At 36.3% G+C, this 26,291-nt stretch overlaps 2 protein-coding genes across 2 annotated transcripts; both read left to right on the plus strand.

Annotated features, from left to right (window-relative positions):
* The first annotated feature begins 443 nt into the window (after nucleotides 1-443).
* Nucleotides 444-1,728, plus strand: LOC106132182 (uncharacterized). The gene has a single exon (XM_013331538.2). It carries the CDS (start codon nucleotides 544-546, stop codon nucleotides 1,309-1,311), a length of 768 nt encoding a protein of 255 aa, XP_013186992.1. The 5' UTR covers nucleotides 444-543; the 3' UTR covers nucleotides 1,312-1,728.
* Nucleotides 1,729-2,369: 641 nt separating this feature from the next.
* On the plus strand, nucleotides 2,370-26,168 carry LOC106132204 (putative uncharacterized protein DDB_G0291608). Its single transcript, XM_013331561.2, has 6 exons — nucleotides 2,370-2,457; nucleotides 19,233-19,353; nucleotides 22,602-22,823; nucleotides 24,234-24,488; nucleotides 24,984-25,184; nucleotides 25,573-26,168. The coding sequence occupies exons 1-6, from the start codon at nucleotides 2,447-2,449 to the stop codon at nucleotides 25,720-25,722; spliced, it is 960 nt and encodes a 319-aa protein (XP_013187015.1). The 5' UTR covers nucleotides 2,370-2,446; the 3' UTR covers nucleotides 25,723-26,168.
* Nucleotides 26,169-26,291: the final 123 nt, after the last annotated feature.

The following is a 26,291-nucleotide window of genomic DNA, read 5'->3' on the forward strand; positions in this document are numbered from 1 at the left end:
ACATTTATAGTGCGCCTGTCGTGAATTGACAAAATTAACTATAAAATAATACCAATTCAAGGCGGATGTATTAAAGAAAACGCATGTTTATTCATTAGCTTTTGTAGATTTTGATGATTTTCTGGGACGCTGTGGGAGTGAGTTTGCCTATGAGCAATTAAATTTGTAGTCTGAATCACAAAGGTCTTTGGTTCGATCGCTGGCCGTGTCATGATAGAAAACGAACATTATTTTGTACCATATCAAACTATAGTATCTTTTACCCAAAAACCCTGAGTGTGGCCATTTAATCTTTTTGAGACTGTTGGCGCTGTCTACCCCGTAAGCAAATAAGACGTGACTATGATTACCATAGATGATTACGATGTATAATTTACTTTCTATGTCAATGGATGATAATACCTTATCATTGAATTGCTAAGTCAATAAAATAGACAGTCAGTGTCAAAATAACCATCTCGTTTCAGTTTTATTTTATCAGATATAACAAATAAAATAAAAAAATCCAAATTCGCGAATGCTAAATAATATTATTTAAAAATAATGGATTCATGCTCTCAGGAACATAATGAATGCATCAGGAAAATTGAGGATATCATAGACATGGAGAAAGCCAAAGGTAGCTTCAACAGTCGACAAGTGGCGTTCAACCTGCCTTCGGAGTCAGGTAGCACGGTCTCCACCAACCTCGTCAAGAGCCTGGAGTCTGGATTGGCAGAAAACAAAATTGAACATATAACCAAAAAGTCTTTCAAGAAACTAAGAACAAAAAAACGCCATAAAAGCCCTTTACCAGACGTTATATCCTGGCCAAGTGATTCCGATATCACAGTTCTTAGAATGAAGCTCTGTCTTACCAGCGATTTGAAAGAGAACGTCATCAATACAATACCAGGAGATGGTTTCCATCAGCCAGATAGCTCTTCAATGGTGAATCTGGCCACGCTTATTCTGCAGTCTAGACATCCGTCTAAGCACAGCATAGAGATAGAAGAGTACCTTCTGCCTTTATCGTCTTGGGAGCGAGACCAGAATAAGGATGCTGCTAAAGATCCTCTGGTGGAGATCCGGCCTAATCCGGAAGATGTACTTAAACCAATAAAAAAAGAAGACGACATAATTAACGCCACCTGTAGCCATGAACTCGATGACAATGACGATTCGAGCACGCCTGCAACTGATTCTAGAAAGTCGAAATTGGCAAAGTTTTTGCGTCTGTACTTCTGTCCCTGTTGCACTTGCCTTTATAAGATGGAGGCGATGAGAGAGCCGTCATCTGTGTGCTTCACAAAACGCAAAGAAGCCCATTAACGTTTTAATTGTTTTCAGTGAAAGATTGTTGATTTCGTATGAAAGTACCTATTCACAAAAGCATTCGTAGTATAACTGTTCCTTTCGTTGTTGTTTTCTTTTGCATTAAACCTTTTTCGATATTCTTAATAGGTACTTAAGTAACTATTCTGTTTGTAATATGACGCACGTGCTGCCCGAAATTCCCGTTCCAGCGGTTAGGTCCCCTTTTTTATTCTAATTCTTGAGGACAAGTTTATTATGCATACTTACTTAAAATATGTCTGTATCATTATTCCACTCTACACCCACTATACAGTAGGGCCTTAAAGGTAGTCCTGTATCATGATATAACCTTTGTGACCTCATACACGTGTCGAAATCTTCGGTCGAAATACTTATGCAGAATATCGTTCTTGGACTGTTGCAGTGCGGTGACCCGAAACAGCTCTTGGCCAGGTTTCTTCTGGTCTGGTTTAAATATATTTATATCCCAATCCTGTGGTATGGACTTGGATCAGGCATTCTTTTTATCAAATCTCTTTATTGGAAACGAAAAGGGAGAAGCAAGACATGTATTACCAAAGTTGAGCCCTCGTGTATCAAAGCGAATAAATAATGGTAATATTATACGATCAAATATTTGTGGAAGCTTTCTTTATGTATCGAATATTATTCTCACGATCTACCTATATCGTAGTAGGTACATACTTACGTTAGTTTTATTAATAATACTTAATATAATTTAATCTTTCTATTTCATATCATAATTATGTATTTAATTACATTGTAAACACGTCGAGGATTTTACATCTTAAACAATTTACTTAAACAATATCGGTTTGAAAAATATTATTTATGCAACTGATAATATTAAAAAAATTGTCAAGAAAATTGTGTGATTTTCTTAAATGAAATTACGCGACGGGTCAGTTGGCGAATGTCCGAAATGAATCAATTAGTCATCTGATATGATATTTTACAGAATTTGGCCGATCATTGCCAAACAGTTTCATTTCTCCCCCGACAGCCCCGCAGGTTATAAACGGAGGAGAAAGCGCGCTGCCACCAGTCGTCTAGTTCCCGCCAAACGAACGTTAACCGCGCGCGCCATTTTTAAACGTGTAGTGTTGTAACGGAACGTTTAAGTGCGAAAATGGATATGAGGTAAATATTTTATTCCGTGGAAATTTTAACCGTTTATTTTTAATTTTTGTAAATACTAAATGTACTTAACTATATAAATCTGGAAGTTGATAAAGTATGTAGGTACTTGTAGCAGCACGATATGATAGCGGCGTCGAGCACTGTTGTTTTTTTTTTTCAAATTGCATTTTAATTATTTACAAAAAATATACCTCAAAAACTAAGTAAAATAAAATATCGTAAAATCAACACAAATTAAAATTATTGAAACAACAATCAAAATTACTTGGTATAGTATGTATTCAGAAAGCGATTATCGCAACAAATAAATAAATTGTAGATAATCAGAAAATTTGTAATGCAACCAGGAAGCTGCTAAGTACATAATCTGGTATTAAATTTATGATTATTTCCTACAACAGGCATTCTGCTAGATCACGCAAGATCAACACAAACCAGGAATTGTTTGTCATTCATCATAAACTACCAATGAAGCTAGAAATTATTACACTTTCACTATTTATGGCACCTATGGCAGTTTACAATGCAGTTTCTAGCAGAGCAGTGTAGCGCGTAATCGCACCCATAGTCTATGGGAAAATTATTTAATAGGCATCGCGTAAAAACGTTAAATGGAACGCGCGTCTTCTGGTTCAAGTTATAAGCGTACGCATTGAAGTGATATTTAATTTCACATCCCAAACTGTAAAAAAATATATTTTGTGTCATTTGATGTGGTTTCTGGATATCTATACCAGTTGGCTATTAAATAAGCCGATAATTTTAAAAACTAAGCATCCAAAATTTGCTTTTCAAATAATACAAACTTGTTTGTTTGTAATATCTTTATTGTACAAACTAAAGAACACAAAAATACAGTAAATTTGTAAGACAAATTATACAGAGGCGGACTTATTCCACTTGGGGATCTCTTCCAGTCAATCATTGAATAATTAAACTTGATGCTCTCTTAAACAAAAATATGCCCAACTACTCTTTAGTCAAATATATCCCTGCTACCAAGATACGTAGGTAGTCTATCTAAACTCAATTTTTCAAAATGTCCATGGGAAGGAAGCCCTGCACAAAAGCTAGTTTCTTCTAAAGGTCTCAATAAAATACATATAAAAAAGCTGTGCTAGCTAGAGCTAGAGTATTATTTTCAAAATAATCACTCTATGTACGTACTTCAGTACGGATGTAATAGTTTTTAGCTCTGTCACGTGCGCATGCGACAAGTAAATATTGTTCTGAAAAATAATTAATTCCTGCGTGCGACACTATATAGTCCGGTAATGTCGCGGACGTCGCTCACGTAATGTTTATAATCTGTGGTAATGTGTCATTATCATTGCCACTTTCACACGCAATTCCTGTGTCTTCACGCCGTTCACGCTATTTTTTCGTCGATCAATTTGTTAAAAATAAAAACAGGCCATAAAATTTTGCTAAGTATTTAATGACTAGCTGTGCCCGAGATTTCGACTGCGTGGAATAGTTATTATGGGCATCATTGAAGCCCTCAAGTATGAATAATTTTCCCCGTTTTTTTTTCACATTTTCCATTATTTCTTTGCTCCTTATAGTTGCAGCGTGATGTTATAGCCTAAAGCCTTCCTCGATAAATGGTCTATTCGACGCAAAAAGAATTCGGACCAGAAGTTCCTGAGATTAGCGCGTTCAAATTTAACAAACGAACAAACTGTTCAGCTTTATAATATTAGTATAGATTATAATTCGCATCACATGCGCAATGCATGCGTAGGTATTCGATCAATATTTATTTATGCAAATCCAGTAAACATGTCTCTCTTTAGCAATTGAGTAAGTTTTACCTACTTGCACCAGTTATCAATTACTTTTCATTTTTCTTCCTCATGACGTGAGATTGATAACTAAAAGCGTTAATTCCAGTAACTCGACACGAACATCCTCATCTCCTCACCTTACTGGAGTGGAGAGTACAGAGGGGTTAGTGCGAGTTCTACTCGATCAAACGCGTCGAGCAAGTAATAACGAATTTGTATGGAATTGCATTAGTGCCATCGCGTTACCACCAGGTGGCGCTGATCGAATCACATACAAATTCGCGTTTACTTGCTCGACGCGTATTATCGAGTAAAAGTCGCACTAACCCCTCAGGAGTGGTGGTGAAATTTTTCCGTGCAATCTCTAAAAATTATAGTTGTAATTAGAACTATTACGTTTTGAATTTGTACTTAAGGCGAGGCCGTGTAATACAGCTAGTATTATCATAAGAATGTCGATCAATTCCGCAACGCAATCACAAAATTAAACACATGTGCATAATTGCAAGCTCATTGAGAAAATGAGAAGAACATTACTATGCAAACTACGGACAGACAGACATACAACGTAACGTGTAGGCTCAATGCAAAGTTCGTCTTGCGTAATAGTGTATGTAAAATGACGCTTTCTTCATTCATTGCAACTTAGGTCTGCTGTCCACGAAAGCTTAAGTCGGAAACAATGTTACATACATACATACATAAAATCACGCCTCTTTCCCGGAGGGGTAGGCAGAGACTACCTACTACTTTTAACAATGTTACCGGACTTATAATAATTAATTTATTAATTACTTATGTTCTCGGACTAAGTAATAATTAATAAATTAATTACTTATGTTTTCGGACACCTAGTGTCGCGCGTCTCTTTCGCTCGAATATTGATAAAAATTTAAGATGTTATTAAATGTTGTTCTCCCGCGCCATAAAACTTATTTCCTTACATCATTGGCCTATTGTACTTTAATATGTGTGGATCTATCTCGATTGGCAAAGGTGTTTTTTAAGTTAAATATGTAAAAATAATAAAAAACAAACTCGATTTTAAATTCACTAGCCTTTATGAAAACTTTAATTTCGCTGTGGAGATTAATATTGCATAATTTGTTTTTATTTATTGTTTTATATTTAAATTGTATACATTATTTTCATTTTCCACGAACTCTGCATTATTTTTTGCTATATATTTCGAAAATCTGTTACTTATTCTAAGTTAAGTGGAATACAAACCTTAACATTATTTTAAACGACTACTGTTACAGTAGCAATATTGTCTTCGTCAGAGGTACGAATACATCAGAATATTTTATTCTTCACAAAGAAATGAAGCAATGTTGGTACCGCGAGTACCTATCTTCCGCGTTTAGTAAGTTTTTAATTCTTATTTTGTAAAGTTGGTAACATTTTTTTCTTAAAAAAAAAACTAAAATATCTCTGATTAATGTTATGTTCATGCATTCAGTGGTTTTTATGTTCTGTCTGTGTGATCCATTAAAAAGAAGAAAATAAATCATTAGGCGTGGTGACGCGAGCGAAAATAGGTTGATAAAAATTTTAAATAAAAAATACATTTTATGATATTTATTAATTTCTTTGATTTTTTGATGTAACTATTTTGTCACAAATTAATCTTAATAAGCATTATCACTCATTTTTCGCGCCAATCCTGATCTCATACAATATTTCCCTCCTTTGTTTTTCCTCAGTATAAAAAAGTAAATTGTACATACATACCTATACATATGGTCACGTCTATATCCCTTGCGGGTCAGACAGAGCCAACAGTCTTGAAAAGACTGAATGGCCACGTTCAGCTATTTGGCTTAATGATAGAATTGAGATTCAAATAGTGACAGGTTGCTAGCCGATCGCCTAAAAAAGAATCCCAAGTTTGTAAGCCTATCCCTTAGTCGCCTTTTACGACATCCATGGGAAAGAGATGGAGTGGTCCTATTCTTTTTTGTATTGGTGCCCGGAACCACACGGCACAACATACATACATACATACATACCTATTTATGTAAATTTGTACATAAAGCCTAATATTACATTCGTAGCATTAGCACCAAAAGATCATGAAGCAATTCTTCGCAATGCTAATAACATGTTTTATCTTAACTTCATTTCCATCAAGTTATTGCATCAGCCATTGCTTTAAGCTCGTCCTTCAGCCGATGCATTTTAATTACCAATCGATTTCTATGTCTTTGTTCGCAACGACTAGTTATTGCTTCCGTATGACGAATTTCTAATAAAACATCGGAGGCGATACGCAATTAAAAAAAAAACAAAAATAAACGATTTCCCGGCGCGTGAGTTGCGTGTTGGATAATCTACCGTGCAAATCTGCCGATTTATGTAATTATAAGTTCGTTAAATGTAAATTAATTGAGGCCTATTAATAAAGTTGGTCGTGATGGCGACACGTGAGTTACTGTTCCCGGATGGATTCGTATTTGTTGTTTGGTTATTAATCGGTGAAAATATAGTTTTTAAATGTTGATTTATTATGTACCTACCTATCATTACGAGTCTGAAATCCCTTGAAAATCAAAATCTTTCTTTCGCGTTACCTACTATATTTGTTATTGTTTTTAATTCTATTGAATGACAATGTGCCGTGTGGTTCCCGGCACCAACAGAAATAGGACGACTCCATCTCTTTCCCACGGAATTCGCAAAAGGTGACTAAGGGATTGGCTTATAAACTTCTTCTTCTTTTAGGCGATGGGCTAGCAACCTGTCACTATTTGAATCTCAATTCTATCATTAAACCAAACAGCTGAACGTGGTCTTTCAGTCTTTTCAAGACTGTTTGTTCTGTCTACCCGCAAGGGATATAAACGTGATGATATGTATGAATGACACATAGGTAACTACTGTACTTGATCACATAACATGTCATAATATAATGTGTGCCTGAATTTTCCATTGAAAATGTTTGGTGTCAAAAGAACTCCATAATGAATGGTAATTATTTCAAAATTTCATGGATATCCAAACAGTCCTTGTCCTTCACCATTGTTTACAAGACCTCAGCGTTATTATGATCAAATTAGAGCTACCGTTACCCAATTTGACATGTCATCCTCATTGTCGACCTCTCATGAATTTGTAGCGCATCATGCGTTATTTCACAATATATCTTCTAAGATCCATTCACGGGCAAGTGCAAATCACGCCGACAATTGAATTAACGTTGCGAAACGTCGCGTGCGCATCTGATGGTGCCGCTAGACGTGTCACCCTCCAGACCGGTCAAACTAGCCGTGTCATTGGGTAATCTTGACATAAATCTGACATTATTTTGTGACAGCTTTGGAGGCCTTGAACTAGTTTGAGGGACACAGATTTTCTTGACGGACATTGTGACATTAAAAGATACTCTGGCTAATGGAAGTTACAGGTTTTGTAGAACACAAACATGTGTCAAAGAATCAAGATGCATACATACATACATAAAATCACGCCTCTTTCCCGGAGGGGTAGGCAGAGACTACCTCATTCCACTTGCCACGATCTCTGCATACTTCCTTCGCTTCATACACATTCATAACTCTCTTCATGCAAGCTCGGCGGTTTCGGGTACTTTTGACCTGACCCTTTACCAGGACGTCCTTAGATAATTTGATCAAGATGCACGTCCAAATTCATTTTAGCTTTATCATGACTTTTATTTAAGTATGTAGGTACCGTGTGGTTCCCGGCACCAATACAAAAAAGAATAGAACCACTCCATCTCTTTCCCACGGATGTCGTAAAAGGCGATAAAGGGATATGCTTATGAACTTGGGATTATTTTTTAAGGCTAGGAACCTGTCACTATTTGAATCTCAATTCTATCATTAAGCCAAATCGCTGAACGCGGCCTATCAGTATTATAACGACATCCATGGGAATGATGTGGAGATGTCCATACTTTTTCTTTTGATGCTGGGAACCACACGGCACAATACAATCAAATTATTCATATCAATCGGTTTAAGCACGTCCTTGATAAAATTAACTCGAAACAGTAGCCGAAGTCTTGATTTAAGATTATGCAATCAAATCAAGGGATTATAAGCGTTGAATTGTTTCGAGTATTAAGAAACAAGATAATTAAGTTTTGTGTCTCTGGGGCAGGGGTCGGTGACACCTTTGTATAGTGAGATTAATGTGCTAGCTCAGTTAAAGACATCCAAAGTTTAATTGTGCGCTCACGGTGTGAATTCTAACAATGTTAATAGCTTAACAGTTTATCAACGCATCTTAACACATTATAAATCACTAATTTACTCGGTTTGCTGGTGTGGCAAGTGTCGTTGTCATTCTCATGTGCTTTCCGACATGCAATATTCTACACATGCGCTTTGGAAGCGGTAGTAGTTTGATGTGACGTCAATAAGTGATACCTTGTATCCATCATTAGATGCCGAATTTATTCCCTAAATAAAATTATTTCACTTAGCTACTTTCTTCAATTGTCTGTAGCTTTTTCATTGCTTTATTATTTTTTATTATTATATTTCTCCTCTTGGATTTCACGGATCTATAACGCCTCGGAGTTTTTGAGTGGCTTGCGTGGGGATATAAATTCAACACGTAGAGGCCCTTTAGAGAAGTTAATGTTATTTTAGTTAGAAAACTGCAACAAATGCTCGTAAAATTATACGCATTTGGTTGGGCACATTGTCCTACGACGAGATCGAGGATATTTTAAACATAGAAAGCTAATTTCAGTCATAGTTTTCGAACCCATTCTTTTTTAAATATACTTGATTCTATATAACATATAATGTAAGATATATTTTGTGATTTGATATTTTTTCTTTTTTGTAATAATTCGAGACCAATGTCTACGAATGAAAATTTAATCTTAGTTATAATCTTTTCTGTTAATTAGGCTTCCTGTATCGACAGGCTTGCCTAGTGAGGAAGTCACTATGTCTCTTTAGTTTGTAAGTGCTCTCTGCAATATACATATGTGTACAGTTTTATAAAATGTATCTATGTACTTCGTTGTATTTGCAGCAAATAAATCATTTTTCATTTTCATTTTTTCATTTTTCATTTTGTGCTCCTGCCAAAACCCGCTTCCGGGGATATCAATAGATGATATGTCCATGAACAGGTCTCGGCAGAAGATGGAGCTATTACAAAATAAAGAAAAGAATGATGGGAGTTGACGTTTGGATGGATTTAGAAAATACTGCTGGAGAAGTTCGGGCACCTGCCATAATCATGAATACGTGCCTTTTATCTGGCAGATGGTGACTCGCCACTCAATAAATGGTGGCTCTCTTTAACTAACTTAACTGCCTATAATCAGTCACCATGATTAGCAACAAGGGGCAACATCGGTGTGGATGGCTAAGGATGTCGAGAGGTGAGACTGCGGGGCGTGAAAACGTGGTGATCCAGTCAGGCACCCCCGGCGTTATGACATTTTACACTTCACAAAGGATTTGCATGGTTCGTCGTCATGACTGTGTGGCATAGAACCACAACTGTATTCATACAAAATTATATCTAACGAGACAGACAGATATAACAACCAATCTTTTATTAATAAATAGTATCGATACGCTGGATGGATATATGTAGAAGGTAGGTATGGTGTTTACTCGGTCTATATCGTGTAATTGGTCCGGTATTTCACAGGAGCAGACATTGCTCAACTGTGAATAAACTCCACCATGTACGGCAGAAAATTTTAATGTTCGGTAAATGACTAAGCTGATGCCAATACGGTAACCTGTCGTCCGCTGTACTGGATACAAGAAAAGATAAAATTAAACATAATTCGTTACATAGTTTATCACGAAAACACAAAGTGATCATCACGCAAATATATCTTGGTAGTGAATAAATATGTATGTAAGTTCTTAATTAATAAGTTTTTTATACAATAAAGATATTTTACAAATAATATTAGTCTTTTCTAAACTGTTGGCTCTGTCTATTCCGTAAGGGATAAAGACGGAATATATCAATTAATTACTATAACGAGCAATTACATATTTGACGAGATTCAGAGTTCTTTGTTTATGTATATTTAGGTTAGACCTAAAATCAACATAAAAACAGTCGAGAATTCATCATCTATCTTAAGAGAACTTCTTTCAGCTTATTATCTCTTTTTTTACATCCTATAGATATATATTTATCACCTGAGAGACAAGTACCGGGCGCACCCACATTAAACAAGGCATGTGTACTTAGTGTAGGCTGCACGTGTTCCGTGGCTCATTTACCTACATACAGTTTATGCAAGTACCCTTTCTTGTACTTAAGCTTGGCCCATACGTCTTGTAAGACAGATGTAGTGTGAAAGATAAATGATATCGATAGTTTAATGAACTTATGTCGTCATTTAAACAACTGTTACAAAAGTTGGCATAATGTTGCTGGCATTTTTTCTTTTTTTTTTTTAATGTGTGTCAGCGGCAAAGCGGCCGGTGCTCCTGTCAGTTTTTTTTTTTTTCAGTTTAAGTAGTATAGCTGATGAAATATTTTTGTAATATCGAGTTGACAATATAGGCCAGTGTTTAAGTTACGTAGGTTTCATTTTACTTTTGCTCAAGAGCGTATTAATAGTTTTGTGATTGAGAACGTTCGTTATTTTGACTCAATTACTCACACAATACAAACTGTATTTTGTACAATACAGTATAAATAAATATATAATAAATAATTTGTTAGACTACATAGCTATCTACCTAGATAGCACAATGATCCGACTTATTACTCATAGGTAGTATCTATAAATAACAGAAACGAAAATAAATAAGAGTTCACAATGTCTATGATTCAATAGGATCAGTGTGATGAAAACTAATTTAAATATTCGACACACTTTACAAAAATTGATCTGATTGTTTTATGAAACAACTGTCAGGCAAATCAAATTGTTATTATGTCACAAAAATAATAATTATTTGACCTCAAAATTTGTCATAATTGATGACAAATTTTGAGGTCAAATAATTATTATTCGACTTTCCGGCACAATTCCCACGGCTATCGATTCCAGCCCGCCGATTTATACTCATCGATTACAAAACTGGAAATCACTGTTATCGATGGTGGAATTGGTTCTTTCCATAACCGGGAGCTGTTACGCGATCGGAGTGAAATCCGAGATGAGACTTGAGATTCGCAAACACTTGCCACTGTGTCGGTCCGGTCGGCGGGGAAGCCGTTACGTAATAGCATAAGTTACATATTTGGATGATGTGGTTAACGGTTCACATGGCTGGCTAGTGAATACGCGATGTTGTGAAGGAGTCTTAGAATTAATTAAAGATTTAAACAAACATTCATCGTTATCATTTGAGCGTGTTCCCGGTCGCAGGCTTAATTGGGTTGTTTAGGAACAAATACATTATGTATGTACTTACCTACTTAATTAGTTTTTCGTACACCTATTTTAGAACTACTTTTGGTCAATTTTACAAGTTTATTACTACATAGAGACCGTCTCTCTAGACCAAGACTAAAAGGAAGAATTTTTTATAGCTTTAAGTACTTAGCTAATATTTTCTAAGTCACTTCTAACTGCACCACTGCCCACTGCATACAGATTTATTTACGCCGTCACGCGGTACTTGTTCATAGATAATAAATTATGTAATTATATATACTTTTGATTGTGTTATGAACAAAACTCCAGAAAAACACAACATACATAGTCTGTGTTGTAATTGCAGCTCCCACGCAGAGTACCACATTAGCATTGACTAGATTCCAGACAAATGAATAACAAATACAGTAGCACTATTACTTATGTGGCGAAATCTATACGTCACAAGTCACAAAAATAAAAAAATTAAACACGCGACGCAATCAGTCATAAACAGCGAAAAACCTTAATCGCGCAAGCAAAGATTTCACGAATTGGAGCTATATATACAACCTCCGACACAACATCGTCGGAGCCGCGGTTCCCTAGGCATAACACCTAGCCTGGCGGAAGATCTTCCCTTAGGTGGCGGTCGAGCCGAATCATCGCTCCCGCTACACTTATATACATACATACATATACATATAATCCCGACCAACTATCTTGAAAAGACTGACAGGTTGCTAGTCCATTGCCTAAAAGAAGAATCCCAAGTTCATAAGCATATTCCTCAGTCGCCTTTTATATGTTTTTCCATGGAAAAGAGATGGAGTGGTCCTAGTCCTTTTTCTATTGGTTCCGGTAACCACACGGCAAATATTCATACACTTTCGAAAAATTTTGAATATTTGCTATTCATTACGTAATGCAATTTCACAGTTCTAACTGATTAGAATTTAATATCAAAGCCAGTCGTTAAAACTGTCTTAGTTTGAAACCATATCGAAATTAAAATATAAAATTAATACAAATCTATTTCACGAGAAAGCTGAATGGTTAATTCTTTAAAATAACGATTGAAAACATTAGGTTATTTCGAAAAACTCAATTAGATTGTTGAAAGATAACCATTGCGTTATTTGACAATGAAACTAGAGAGAAGGAATTCACGACTGTTAAAAACACGATAAGGTATCGATATATTTTGCGACATTTTACTCACGAAAATCAGCTGCACAAAGTATGAATAATAAAAAAAGAAAGAATAGGACCTCTCTATCTCGGTCCCATGGATGTCGTTAAATGCGACTAGGGAATAGGCCTATAAACTTGGGACACTTCTTTTAGGCGATGGGATAGCAACCTGTCACTAATTGATTCTCAGTTGAACGATGCCTATCAGGTTATAATTATTTATGTAACGAGATGGTGACAAATGTTATGAGACCTTTTATGTAAATACTAGCTGTGCCCGCGACTCCGTCCGCGTGGAATTATTTTGGGCATCATTGAAGCCCTCAAGGGTGAATAATTATACCTGTTTTTTTCACATTTTCCATTATTTCTTTACTCCTAATAGTTGCAGCGTAATATAATATAGCCTAAAGCCTTCCTCAATAAATGGTCTATTCAACACAAAAATAATTTTTCAATTCGAACCAGTAGTTCCTGAAATTAGCGCGTTCAAAAAAACAAACAAACTCTTCAGCTTTATAATATTAGTATATATTTGGCGGCTTTTATTACCACCATTTACTTATTTGAAACATTGTGTCAAAAATTCAGCAAATTTTTACATCAAAGATTATTTTGATATCGGACAATTAGCCGTCACGGCCCACAAAGCCTTCAGAATATACGCAAGTTTTCATTTCACGACTGGATGGTTGCGATGGAGAAAGCTTTTGACAGTAAGCTATTGTCAGTTTTGAAATTGGTTTGGAAAAAAATCTAGGTAGGTATAGTTACTTACCAATGATTGGTATTGATTTCGTTGTCTTACTTAATTAATTTGAGAAATTAATATCTTGTAATGCAATTGCAATAGTGCAGATTTTTAATTTCATTCGAATTAAGTACTTTGATTTTTTAAATTTTATTTTAAGTATTCAATGATTAAAGCATCGGACCAAATTTGATTGAATTTTGTATAAATGTTGCCAATTTTCCGAGATCAACATAGTCTCCTTTTTTCTGAAAATTCTTTATAAATTTGAAGCATACATTAAAAACTGTATGCTACATAATCTTCCATATAAAAGACATAAACGCGTCTTCAACATAATACTACTCTGTCAAGAAAGTAGCAGGAAAAGATCAATAATACACAAACTGTTTGTTATTCATCCAAATTTATTTTATCACCTTCAAAATATGCTCCTTTAGAAACGATACACTTACGCCAACGAATAATCCAATCATCAAAACATTTTTTAAACGCTGTTTCCGGAATTGAGGTCAGTTCTCGCCGCGAATTCTCTTTTATGTCTTCTACCGATTGAAAACGGGTGCCACGAAGTGGTAATTTGAGTTTAGGAAAAAGAAAAAAGTCGGCTGGAGCCATATCTGGTGAATATGGTGGTTGCTCGATGGTATTTGTTGAGTGTTTGGTTAAAAATTCGTTTACAATGATGGCCTTGTGCGAAGGTGCATTATCATGGTGCAAAATCCAAGAATTTTCTTTCCACAAATCTGGCCTTTTTCGTCGGATTTGCTCTCTTAAACGCCGCATAACACTCAAATAATATTCCTTATTTACCGTTTGACCTTCCGGCAAGAATTCCGAGTGCACAACACCGCGATAGTCAAAGAAAACAGTCAACATGACTTTGACTTTTGAACGACTTTGGCGTGGTTTTTTCGGTTTCGGTTCAGTTGGAAGGCGCCACTCCGAAGCTTGTTGACTAGTTTGCATGTCAAACTCGTAAACCCACGTCTCGTCACCAGTAACAATGCGTTTCATGAATGTTGGGTCGGAATTGACTCGTTCTAGCATGTCCTCAGCGACTCTCATGCGATTGAGTTTTTGAAAAAAATTCAGGTCTTTTGGGACTAGCCGAGCGGCAACATGTTTCATACCCAAATTATTAGTTAAAATGGTACGGATCGACTCGTGAGATACAGAAAGTTCGGTGGCTATCTCTCTCAAAGTTGAATGAGGATTTTCAGTCACTATTTCCTTCACTTTTGCGATGTTAACTTCAGTTGCAGACGTTGATGGCCTACCAGAGCGAGGCAAATCTTCCATCACATCTCGACCGCTTTTGAACGCTTAGTACCACTCATAAGCACGAGTTTTTGATAAAGTCGATTCACCGTAAGCCTTCTGTAACATTTTCAGTGACTCCGAACACGATATTCCATTGGCAATGCAAAATTTAAGACAAACTCTTTGTTCGATGTTTTATCCATTATGAAATTAGCAATACACACTAGATATGATATAACTAAAAATAGCACTGTATTCAATGTAAACAGATGCAACTCAAACTCCGCGCCAAAATGGAAAACAGTTGTGCCAATCTAACAACAACAAAAAAAAACAAAAATTTGAATTTGGAACCATAAATAAATAATCCATTCCCGATACTTTTCTGACTGAATGTATATATGTATGTATTTTAGATATTATGTTATTCCAATGACTAAGCTATACCACTGTAAAGTTTTATGATAATTCAGTAAGTAGTTTTTGCTTGAAATAGTTATCAACATTTAATCACATATTCACACATCTCAAACTTTCACATTTATAATATTGGAAGGAAAAAATTAATATAAACACTTCTCGACCACACAAATTATAGAAATCGATCAAGAGCTTGAAGGGGTTACGGGTTTGTTCTTATAGGTTTATGACTTATGATCTAGTTAACATATATCTTAAGCCAACGGGCTTGGTGATAAATATAGATGAACCGAAAGAAGTATTTACACAGGGATGCCAAGCCTAATTTTATTTATGTGTATTGCAAATACTATTGCATTCAAAATAAATGTATACCTAGGTATGTAGGTACTAAGATAATAATGCCGTATCGTTCCCGGCATAGAATAAAGAATAGGACCACTCCATTGCAGAGATCGTGGCAAGTGGAAAGATGTAGTCTCTGCCTACTTCTCCTGGAAAAAGGCGTGATTTTATGTTTATATGTATGTATGTTTCACTCCATCTCTTTCTCATGGATGTCGTAAAACGCCTTTTCGGACATACATATATACAAATAACCACGTCCATATCCCCTGCGGGGTAGACAGAGCCAACAGTCTTGAAAAGACTGGCTAGGCCACGCTTAGCTATTTGGCTTTAAGATAGAATTGAGATTCAAATAGTGACAGGCTACTAGCATATCGCCAAAAATAAGAATCCCAAGTTTATAAGCCTATCCCTTAGTCGCCTTTTAGGACATCCATGGGAAAGATACTTTGCAGTGGTTAATTTCTAAAGTGCAGGTTACCACACGGCACTATCGTAATGTAATACAAAAATGGCCGCTCCATTTCCAATGCACGAAAAATGCATGCCATGTGCAAAAAAAAAACAATTCAGTCAATATTTTTTACATCACATACATTTAATTACGACGTACCTAAGCAACAGGTTTCCTACATAACATTGCCGAGTTTTTAATAAGCAAGTCTCATTTCTTCTTTATAAATACCACAGACCTCGCCCTGTTACATGACTCCAGCTGACCACGCCGCAGTACAACTCAAAAACGTCATTATTCCAATGCAATAAAGTCCAAAATTTAACTGCAACTGCAACTCTTGACCACACTGGATTGCGCAAGTAATTAACGCACTTATTACAGCAGAAATAAGGTTGAAATTTCAACTTGAAGGCGCGTTGCAATTGCATCTTATGCACTCGACTCACATAAGCGCGGTTTATGAGTTTATAGAAACAGCATTTTACAGATAGTTTCATAACTCGTTTATTTTTGCAGCTGTTCAATTCAATTCAATTATTTATTACTAGAGGCCGCCCGCGACTTCGTCCGCATGGAAACCCTATCAATCCTGCGGGAACTCCGGAATAAAAAATATATTATATTATTCTGGATCTTTAGCTACCTACATACCAAATTTCATCGTAATCGGTTCAGTAGTTCATGAAAGAGTAACAAACATCCATACTGACATACTCACAAACTTTCGCATTTATAATATTAGTAGGAACAACTTAAATAAATGTTGTTGAAAAAAAAAATTGTTGCAATTTGAACAACATTTTTTTTTCATTTACTTTAAATGATAATGTCTCTCCGGTGCGCAGACAGCCATAATTTTTACTGAAAATTATACATACATATAGTCACGTCTATATCCTTTACGGGGTAGACAGAGCCAACAGTCTTGAAAAGACTGATAGGCCACTTTCAGCTGTTTGGCTTAATGATAGAATTGAGATTCAAATAGTGACGGGTTGCTAGCCCATCGCCTAAAAGAAGAATCTCAAGTATATAAAATAAATAAATTACTTCATATTGACAAATATGAAGTAATTTATTTATTTTTTTAATTTTAATTTATTGTAACAAATTGACATTCTATTTTCATCATTTTATTAAGAATTAATTAATTGACTTAAGTGACTTGTGTATAATTTTATAATATTTGCATGCTATAATTCATGGCTGACCAGGAGGAAATATGTTTTGTTTTATACCTTTTGTAAACCCTAGTCAAAAGCAAATAAATATTCTATTCTATTCTATTCTATTCTATTCTATTCTATTCTATTCTATTCTATTCTATCCTTAGTCGCCTTTTACGACATCCATGGGAACGAGATGGAGTGGTCCTATTCTTTTTTTTTATTGGTGCCGGGAACCACACGGCATGCAAATTATAAATCATGAATGATGTGTCAACAGCTCACGTAACTCTTACATACACTTGACAGTCCGGTTTTTGGCGAAAGAAAAAGGTTTGAGGTGCACTTTTTACATGTTATGCACAAAACTGGTGAATGCTGAACGTATGCATTTTTTAGGCTAAGCTATTTCCAAAATCGAGATTTTCAGAGAACTTTATTCATGATACACACATACCTACATATAATCACGCGGGGTAGGCACAGCTAAAAGTCTTGAAGACTGAAAAGCCACGTTCAGCTTTGTAGCTGTCTCCTACAAGAAGAATAAATACCAAGTTTATCTCTGCAAATCTCCATTTTGTATTTTTGGAGATTGGACTTAGTCGCCTTTTATGACATCCACGAGTAAAGATGTAGTGGACCTGTTCTATTAAAGTGCTAGGAACCACACGGCGTATTATTTAATATAGTTGTTCATGATATTTATTTTTTATTACAATTTCTCATTGTCAGGTACCTAAGTAGGTAGTGAATTAAAAACCTTTGATTTTTTTAAATTTAAACAGACAGTTATCAGCCCTTGCAACAGTATTTATTATCATTTAGAACGAATTTTAACTGTAGGATTCTATAATGGGAGGTTACCTACCACTACCTACTAACCTACACAGGTTACCAGCCGGGTGGGCTATACGCCTATTGGCCTGATGTTAACAATTGAAAACAGTTTCTGACTCACACCGAAACAAATGTACAAACATTTCAACATGAAAGATACGCGTTGACCTTCCGTTAATTGACTAAGCAATAGTAATAATATAAGATCATCGCTTATTTCATAATTAACGTAAAGTTATCTTCAATTTTTGTTTATCTTACAAAGATTGCATTCCCAACAGTAAAGACAATGACTTAATTACACGTGCGCGTGAGTTGGTTTCGCATGATCATTTCACAATTTACGACAAGTTTATTGATACTCTTGCCTCGGTAAGACTAGTTTTGTAGGGTGTGTTATCAGTGTCTCAGCCAGAACTGACATATTTACATACTGACATTAAAAATGCGAAAGTTATTGAGTATGTCAATATGGATGTTTGTTATTCTTTCACGCAAAAATTACTGAACCGATTACGATGAAATTTGGTATGTAGGTAGCTGAACACCCAGAATAACATATAGGCTACTTTTTATCCCGGAGTTCCCGCGGGATTGATAGGGTTTCCATACAGACGAAGTCGCGGGCGGCCTCTAGTCTCTCATAGTTTAGACCAGCACATAGCGGTAAATAGCATTGTACGTACATTACCTTGATAGCTGATGTTGAAGAAAACATAGTTAACATGCACGCAGTCAGGCACGTGTTACCATGTCCATTAAAGATTAGATTCCAATCCTAAAAGAACCTAACTTAACTTATCGAGAACGTGGTCATATAGGCGTTACCCGAGAGGAAACAATTAGGATTCACGGGAGAAGAGTCATTTCACAACAGCGACTCGAAATTGAATGCATCTCACCTTGCTCTGACCTGAACCGACCCCAAGAACAGACTCCAAAGTCCATTTTACAAAGAGACGAATCAAATACTTACATTATCGTGCATGACTCGACATAAGTGTGAAGAACCTAACTTATCGTGAAAATGGTCATATAGGCGTTACCCGAGAGGAAGCAACTAGGATACACGGGAGGAGACATTACAAAACAGCGACTCAAAATATAATGCATCTGACCTGAACTGAGCCCAAAGAACAGACTCCAAAGTCCATTTTACAAAGAGACGCATGAAATGTGTGTGATTTTTTGGCATTATCTGATTCTACATGTTGATTTGTTCCAGGTGGCAGTTTCTCATAGGGCTGCTGTTGGTGGGAGCGGCGTTGGCGGCGGAGGCCGAGCAGGAGGACGACGTACCCGACGCAGGAGTCGACGGCGATGACTCTCTAACGCTCGATCAAGAGGTAGATAGTGCTCTCTCTCTCATTAATCTTATATGTATTTAAAATTCTCGTGTGACAATGGTCGTTCCCGTACTCTTCCGAAACGGCTTGAGCGATTCTCATGAAATTTTGTGTGTAATATTGAGTAGGTCTGAGAATCGGCCAACATCTATTTTTTATACCCCTTAGTGATAAGGGTTGTCCAATTAAATTACTAAAATGTTACATGTGTACAATGAGAAAGTTCTTTCGTTTTATATAATAAAAATATTTAAACGATTTGAGAATTTCCCATTTTCAAGTCCGTTACTGATACGTCAAGAAAGACTTTTAAATTTATATGCGGCAAACTTTGGCTTACAAATAAATACCTATACACATCATGTTTCGTGTGTAAACTAGAATCTATAAAATGTGTGTAGTCGACGTCCAACAAAAATTAATTAACGCTATTCCTATCACCGCTCACTGCTCGTTATTAAACGGCAGCAGGAACTGCGGGCACTTTCAGATCTACAGCTTGATAACTTGTGATAGTATTCTGCAGTCTATCAATTAAAAGGCGGATTTGTTACTAAAATAAGAAGGTTCAGTTTAAATTGAAAATGTGAGAATTATTCTACAAAAAAAAAATTTCAAATGTAGAATTTTATTTTCAGAAGTGAGGAAACCTGCACTGCCTATCTTTTATAGATTTACCTGCTTAATTATATGACCGTGAAGGGACTTCTGTGTAATTGCGGTCATACCTATTTGAGGCATCTGCCAAGGGAGAATGTGATCTGGACGGGACGAAGGCTAAAAGATAAAATTGATGATTAAAAGTGGTCAAAAATAGTCACAAATAGCCTCATCTAATAGAGAGGTTTGGACGCAACAGGGACTAACACCCGGTGGAAGATGAATGATGATGATGAAATCAAGAGTCAAGGACACTAAACAACACCAACTATCACCTACTCTATATGTAAAGAAATAAAACTTACTTCAATCGGACACAATACGTTTGTCCGTGTGTTCGTGACAACGAATCGTGAGAGTCGATGCTTGATATCGATTAATACGATCAATCGAACTAGATCTGCGATCAATCTTAATTATTCGTTTTGACACCACGCGGTCTTGACCTTGCCTAATGAACCATTCCGTGAACGGATACAGATATCTCAAGTCAAGACAGATTATGTCCTGACAAACGTTGAATCTGCAAAATTACGTAGGTATTATGTATGCCATATTAAGTGCCATTTTCACGAACGAAACGAGTCTTGAACTTACTTTGGGTAGTGGCAATTTGATAGCTTAATCTGTATCTTATAGGGCTTTTTTATATTTACGTTAAGCCTCTCCATCGAAACCATATCGGGACCGAAGAGATGGAAAGATAAAATAATACATAAGCCTTTAAAAAGTTCGTAAATGGACCTACTGGAGTCTGATATCTTTATAATAAACAGGTTAGTAAGTACTATTCATATGTTTTATTCTAAGATTTTATTTGTATGTTACCTACTAATATACAGAAAATAAAACGAGATAACGAGTATAAAGAGAAATATTGACACCTGACTAGTTGTGGCATTTTAGGTATATTAGGTATATATAAAAAAAAACAATAGCACTTAGTACTGTCGTTAGACGAAAATCTAAAGAAAAACCGACTTTCCGTTTCAATATCAGTTGGTAACTGTGAAAAATATCGATTTTTTCGGCAATTATCAATTGACAGATGTCGTGAGATCAAAAGCACTAGGTGAGGTGCAATTTTGGTCGAGTTTCAAGTCAATGAACGAGGCAAGGTCGTCGGCAGTGAAAGTGGAAAGCAATAGGTACCCGATTTTGTTTATTCTTTTTCTGCATTTGAGTAAATCTAACATCGCCATGCTCCATTGAGTATTTGCGTGCTTATTGCGGAAATATTACGCATTTATAAAGCGAGAGTGCGTAGATTTGCCAAGAAAAGTAAAAAAAAATTCGTAACTAAATGTATTTACGGACATTTCATAAACATATCAGACTCCAGTAGGTCTATTTACAAAACTTTGTTAAGGCTTACTCGTGTGTATTATTTTACCTTTCTATATTTTCGGTCCCCAAAATGGTTTCGATGGAGGTCTAAATTTAATAAAAAAAAAAACCCTATAAGAGACATATTGAGCCACCAAATTACCCAAAGTTAAGTATTAAGAAAATCTTTTTTGTTTGGATTAATTTTTCCTACTTGTCACTTCTCGTTCATGTGAACTGCGAGGGTTTGACCATCTGCCAGCATTCCATTCTATCCTCAGTTTGATGCAGGGCAATCAGTGCATTGAATCTGGTGGTGGCCTTTTTAGGGTTATTATATCGCATTGTTAATTAGGTAGGTACATTACTTATTGCTTACAAACGAATTTTATCGTTCCAAATTCAAGATGAAATGGGAAATTCTTTCAAAAAATATACACTAATAATAGGTATTTCATAATAACGGTACAATGATATAATACGGCAAAGAACATAATTACATACAGCCATACCTATCATCGCGTCGTCGCGACGCACGACCGCGCGTCTCCCGACTTTTTCACACATTACTTACGCTTTTTTTGCGCGTTTCAATCAAACGTTACGTTTTTGCGTTAATTACTTACAAGCAATCACATAAATTATGTAATGCGGATCACACACATTACCTATGAAATTACGAGGAAACGTTCAACTTTATGGTTCTCTACCAGCTACCGGTATGCTTTCATTGTTGTGTGAAAAAGTATAGACGAAACTTAAGGTGCTTTATTAGAAAAAACGTAAGGCGCAGCTAAGGCTTTGATCTATAATCGAAGTTGATTTCTGGACTTTTCTATAACTAATCATCCTCATTAGGTACCTGGCGTTAGTCCTGTTTGCGTCCACATCCTCATCTTTCTAGAGAGGAATCCAGGTTAAGCCTTTACCTAACCACGACACGATCCTGGCTGAAATAAGTCAGATTTTTATTAGGATGACAATGAATAAATTAAATAAATTAATAATTAATAAGTGTAATATTTTGCCGTGTGGTTCTCGGTACCAATACAAAAAAGAATAGGACCACTTCATTTCTATAGGATAGGCTTACAAACTTGAGATTCTTTTTTTAGGCGATGGGCTAGCAACCTGTCACTATTTGAATCTCAATTTTATCACTAAGCTGAACGTGGCCATTCAGTCTTTTCAAGACTGTTGGCTCTGTCTACCCCGCAAGGGATATAGACGTCATTATATGTATGTAATATTTTATTTCCCAGGAAACTCGAAACCTTAGGCCGCGCGCATACACTCCAACGGCCGCGTTCCCCAACGCGTTACCCAGCGGCTTCCGACCAACGCCTTCCCTGGCCGAGCTGGCGGGCTACCAGCAGCGGCAGCAGGAACAGCAGGAGACCTACTTGGTGCAGGCCCGGCCTACGCCCCAGCAGGTCTACTTGGAGGAGCAAAGACAGCCGAGTAGAGGTCCGCCACAGAGAAAGGTACCTATCTATACTAATATTATAAAGCCGAAGAGTTTGTTTGTTTGAACGCGCTAATCTCAGGAATTACTGGTTCGAAATTCTTATTGTGTTGAATAGACCATTTATCGAGGAAGGCTTTAGGTTATATAACATCACGCTGCAACTATTAGTAGCGAAGAAATAATGGAAAATTTAAAAAAAACCTGGGGAAATAATTCATCCTTGAGGGCTTCAATGATGCCCAAAATACCTATTCCACACGGACGAAGTCGTGGGCACTGCTAGTTATGAATATTTTTGCATTAAGGCACGCCTGTTTTAGGATTATAAACTGGATCACTTCTATTTGTGTACACGTTTTTTTTTTGTTTTTATTGTTTGTAATCTGTTTGGAGTGGTAAATAAATAAATAAAAAAGGTAGTTTAGGGGCATCCCGGCCGAACCTTTTTCCTCTCTTTTGAAGTTCTTTTTTCGAGCTGAAACCCTGACTACTCCCTATATTATTCTTAGTGCCATAAGGATAATATGTACGTGCATGAGTGTAAAGAAGAAAATTTCGAGAATGAATTTTGCAGAACAATCAAATGTACACCTTTATAAGTATTTTCAATTACTTATCAGCTTAGATCTCTGCTAAGCAATCTAGAAATCTAAAACAAATAGCAAATCAGTGGTCGGTGTACGCTACTAGTGCAATCCTATCTAAAATGCTCTCGAAATGAGAGAAAGTGTTGATTTTGAGCTCTCTCTCAAATGAGCTTCGATGAAGGCATTAACTTTCACACTTTTTGCCGTATCTAGCTTTTTGTACTTGCATAATACCTTATCTTTAATGGGATCTATTTATGATATACATATGTAATTATGCTTGTAGAAGTCTAAAATCCGGTCAGTTAAAACATATTTTTTGGACTATGAGTGGTAATAAATTGTATACATCATTTAATAGACAAATCTTTTCTAATTCAATTGAGAAAATGACTTAGGTTCTCAAATGCCATGATAACGTTGGCGCTTTGATGGTCTCAAAATGGAACCCATACTAACCCCGTTCGAAATTGGAAGTTATTTCTTTTTTTTTATGAAAATAGGTTACCTACATTGGTGTTACATTTTATTAAAACCAGTGCTTTGCTTCCTGGTTACAGGTGTACAAGTGTCAGACTCCATATAAACTAATTTTTATTATACAATACATTTAAGAAGTAATATAAGTTCATAATAAAATTTTTATGCAAGAAGATTATGGAGGCTCTTCTTTTTGAAGGTTCTCACTCCTTTAAATAAGTATTTATGTACACATAAGTAAATAATTAACAAGAACATAGTTACTTACCAAATCTCTCCACATGTCAAACTAAACTTACCTTTATTAAGTACTTTCCAAAATAGGTAACCTACTAAACAATCATTTTCTTCTTCCACAGCCGCAAGAGCAGCGCCATCTGCCGTCAAAGCTCCAACAGCAGCAGCAGCTCCAAGAAGTAGAGGAAGAGTTGGAGGAAGAAGAGAAAGAAGAGCCCGACCGTCTGTCTCAACTCCTGCAGCAGTCCAAATTTGACTGCGTCGGCAAACAGACTGGCTATTACGCGGACCAGGAGCTGAACTGTGAGGTGTTCCACTATTGCCAGGACAGCGTCAAGCACTCTTGGATCTGCCCTGACGGCTTCACTTTTCACCAGGTTAATATATTTTTTATAGTACCATATTTCTTGCCGCATCTTATAGTCCTAAATTTTGACTGCGTAGGGGAACAGACGCGAAACAAGAGATAAATTGTGAATCCATAAATAATGGAATAGCATCAATAATCTTGGCCATAGCCTTCTACCAGGTAAATAGGACTCTGACCTAAGCTGAACTAGGTTAAGCATTCTTCGCCATAGCTTCACTTTGTACCAGATGAAAACCATGATTTAAGATGGATTAAGCTTCTGCTGTCAACAGAGTCGTGAAGATCAATAGGATGTATTTCCGTGAAATTTTCTGACTTATCCCATTGGATCATGTTTTGAGACAGCCTTCAGTAAGCAACTAAGAGAAACGCCAGGACCAGAAACCCTCCTGGCTGCTTCCTCGATGATGCAATGTTCTCCTGCCAAACAGCATACCTTCAATTTTAGTTTTTATTGATATATTTTACCGTGTTTTACCGCAAACCTTTCTTACCGTTCCAGGTCCACCTGATCTGCATGCCGCCGACCCACGACAACATCTGCCAGAAGTCAGCCAAGTACCACTTCGTCAACGAGTACTTGTACCGGCCCATCAACGAGGAGGAAGTCCAGAGGAAACCCAACGTGTCCCTGAAGTATTCCGATAGGTATTACCCAGCTGAGGTCTATAATGACGACAGATATGACCAAGAAGAGGATGAGGTGAGGATTATTGTATTATTTCAAGTATTTTTTTCTCTTGTCTTTGCGTGGTTCTAGTTAGGTATAGCCCTCTTCTTTAGTCCGAAGTAAGCTCTCGGCAGCCTCAGTTTTGATTTCCCATGTGAAATATCATCTCTAGAAACATCGACCTTTTTTCTAACAACTTATAACAAGTGCTTAAGTTGTATATAAGATTTTATCTTCTGCCCCGTGCCCATGTAGTACCGGATTTCTTTAGATTATACCTTCGAGATAATAAAAGACAAAAGCATTTAATCTATAAGTGCTTAGTACTTACATAAAATTTTTAAAATAGGCATTTTAGCAGACTGATTACCCTTGTCAAACCTTTCCATAGCATAAATTAATATTTTTCTTACCATTCCAGGATGAGCCCCCGCGCCGGCAGCCTGCCCCGCAGCCTCAACAAGCGAGGCCGTCTCCCCGGCCGCAGCCTCAGGTGTTCCATTCCGCAGAAGAGGTCAACATACCTCTAGGCCAGCGGCGCCCACAACGTCCTTACGACTTTGATTTCTAAACTAGAATAACACTCATTAGGAACCAAATTTAAAATGAGAACATTGCCATCTCAAAAAAAAATTGTCGGTAACAATGCGGTAACTGGATATTTTCGTATTTTTTTTAATCCTAGGGATTTTTGAACAACTTTAGGAACAAAATAATAAATTACTTATTTCAATGTAAATAACATGATTTGTCAAGTTTTTTGTGGCAGGTTAATATTTCTGTAGGTACTTTTAGAAATAAATATTGGTGCGCCCGAGCATTCGTTCGAAAATACATAAAGCGCGTAAATGACGTTAGCTTACCATTATTGTTTTATGTCGGTTAAACATGTTGTAAAATTTATGATATTGTCGAAACGTATTCTTAGCTCTACCTAAGATACATACCTACTCTTACTCGTCACCTTGGTCCTGGTGACAGATTGTAATTAAGATGTATTTTAAGTAATTACTTATTTATGTTTGTACAATAATATATTTGTTTATTAAGTTACAAATTAGTTCTAAGCTAGTCTTTGTGATAGCACTAAGAAAGGAAATAAACTTTTATGTAAAAATATTACTTTCATTTAACATAATA

Source organism: Amyelois transitella, chromosome 2, assembly GCF_032362555.1.
Source record: "Amyelois transitella isolate CPQ chromosome 2, ilAmyTran1.1, whole genome shotgun sequence".
Classification (NCBI taxonomy): Eukaryota; Metazoa; Arthropoda; class Insecta; order Lepidoptera; family Pyralidae; genus Amyelois; species Amyelois transitella.

Bases quoted from the DNA above. Each gene is read 5' to 3' on its own strand.
- LOC106132182 (XM_013331538.2), top strand. From the start codon at position 544: ATGGATTCATGCTCTCAGGAACATAATGAATGCATCAGGAAAATTGAG.
- LOC106132204 (XM_013331561.2), top strand. The intron at 22,824-24,233 runs GTACCTATCTAT...CTTCTTCCACAG, and splicing joins GAGGTCCGCCACAGAGAAAG to CCGCAAGAGCAGCGCCATCT. The intron at 24,489-24,983 runs GTTAATATATTT...TTACCGTTCCAG, and splicing joins ACGGCTTCACTTTTCACCAG to GTCCACCTGATCTGCATGCC.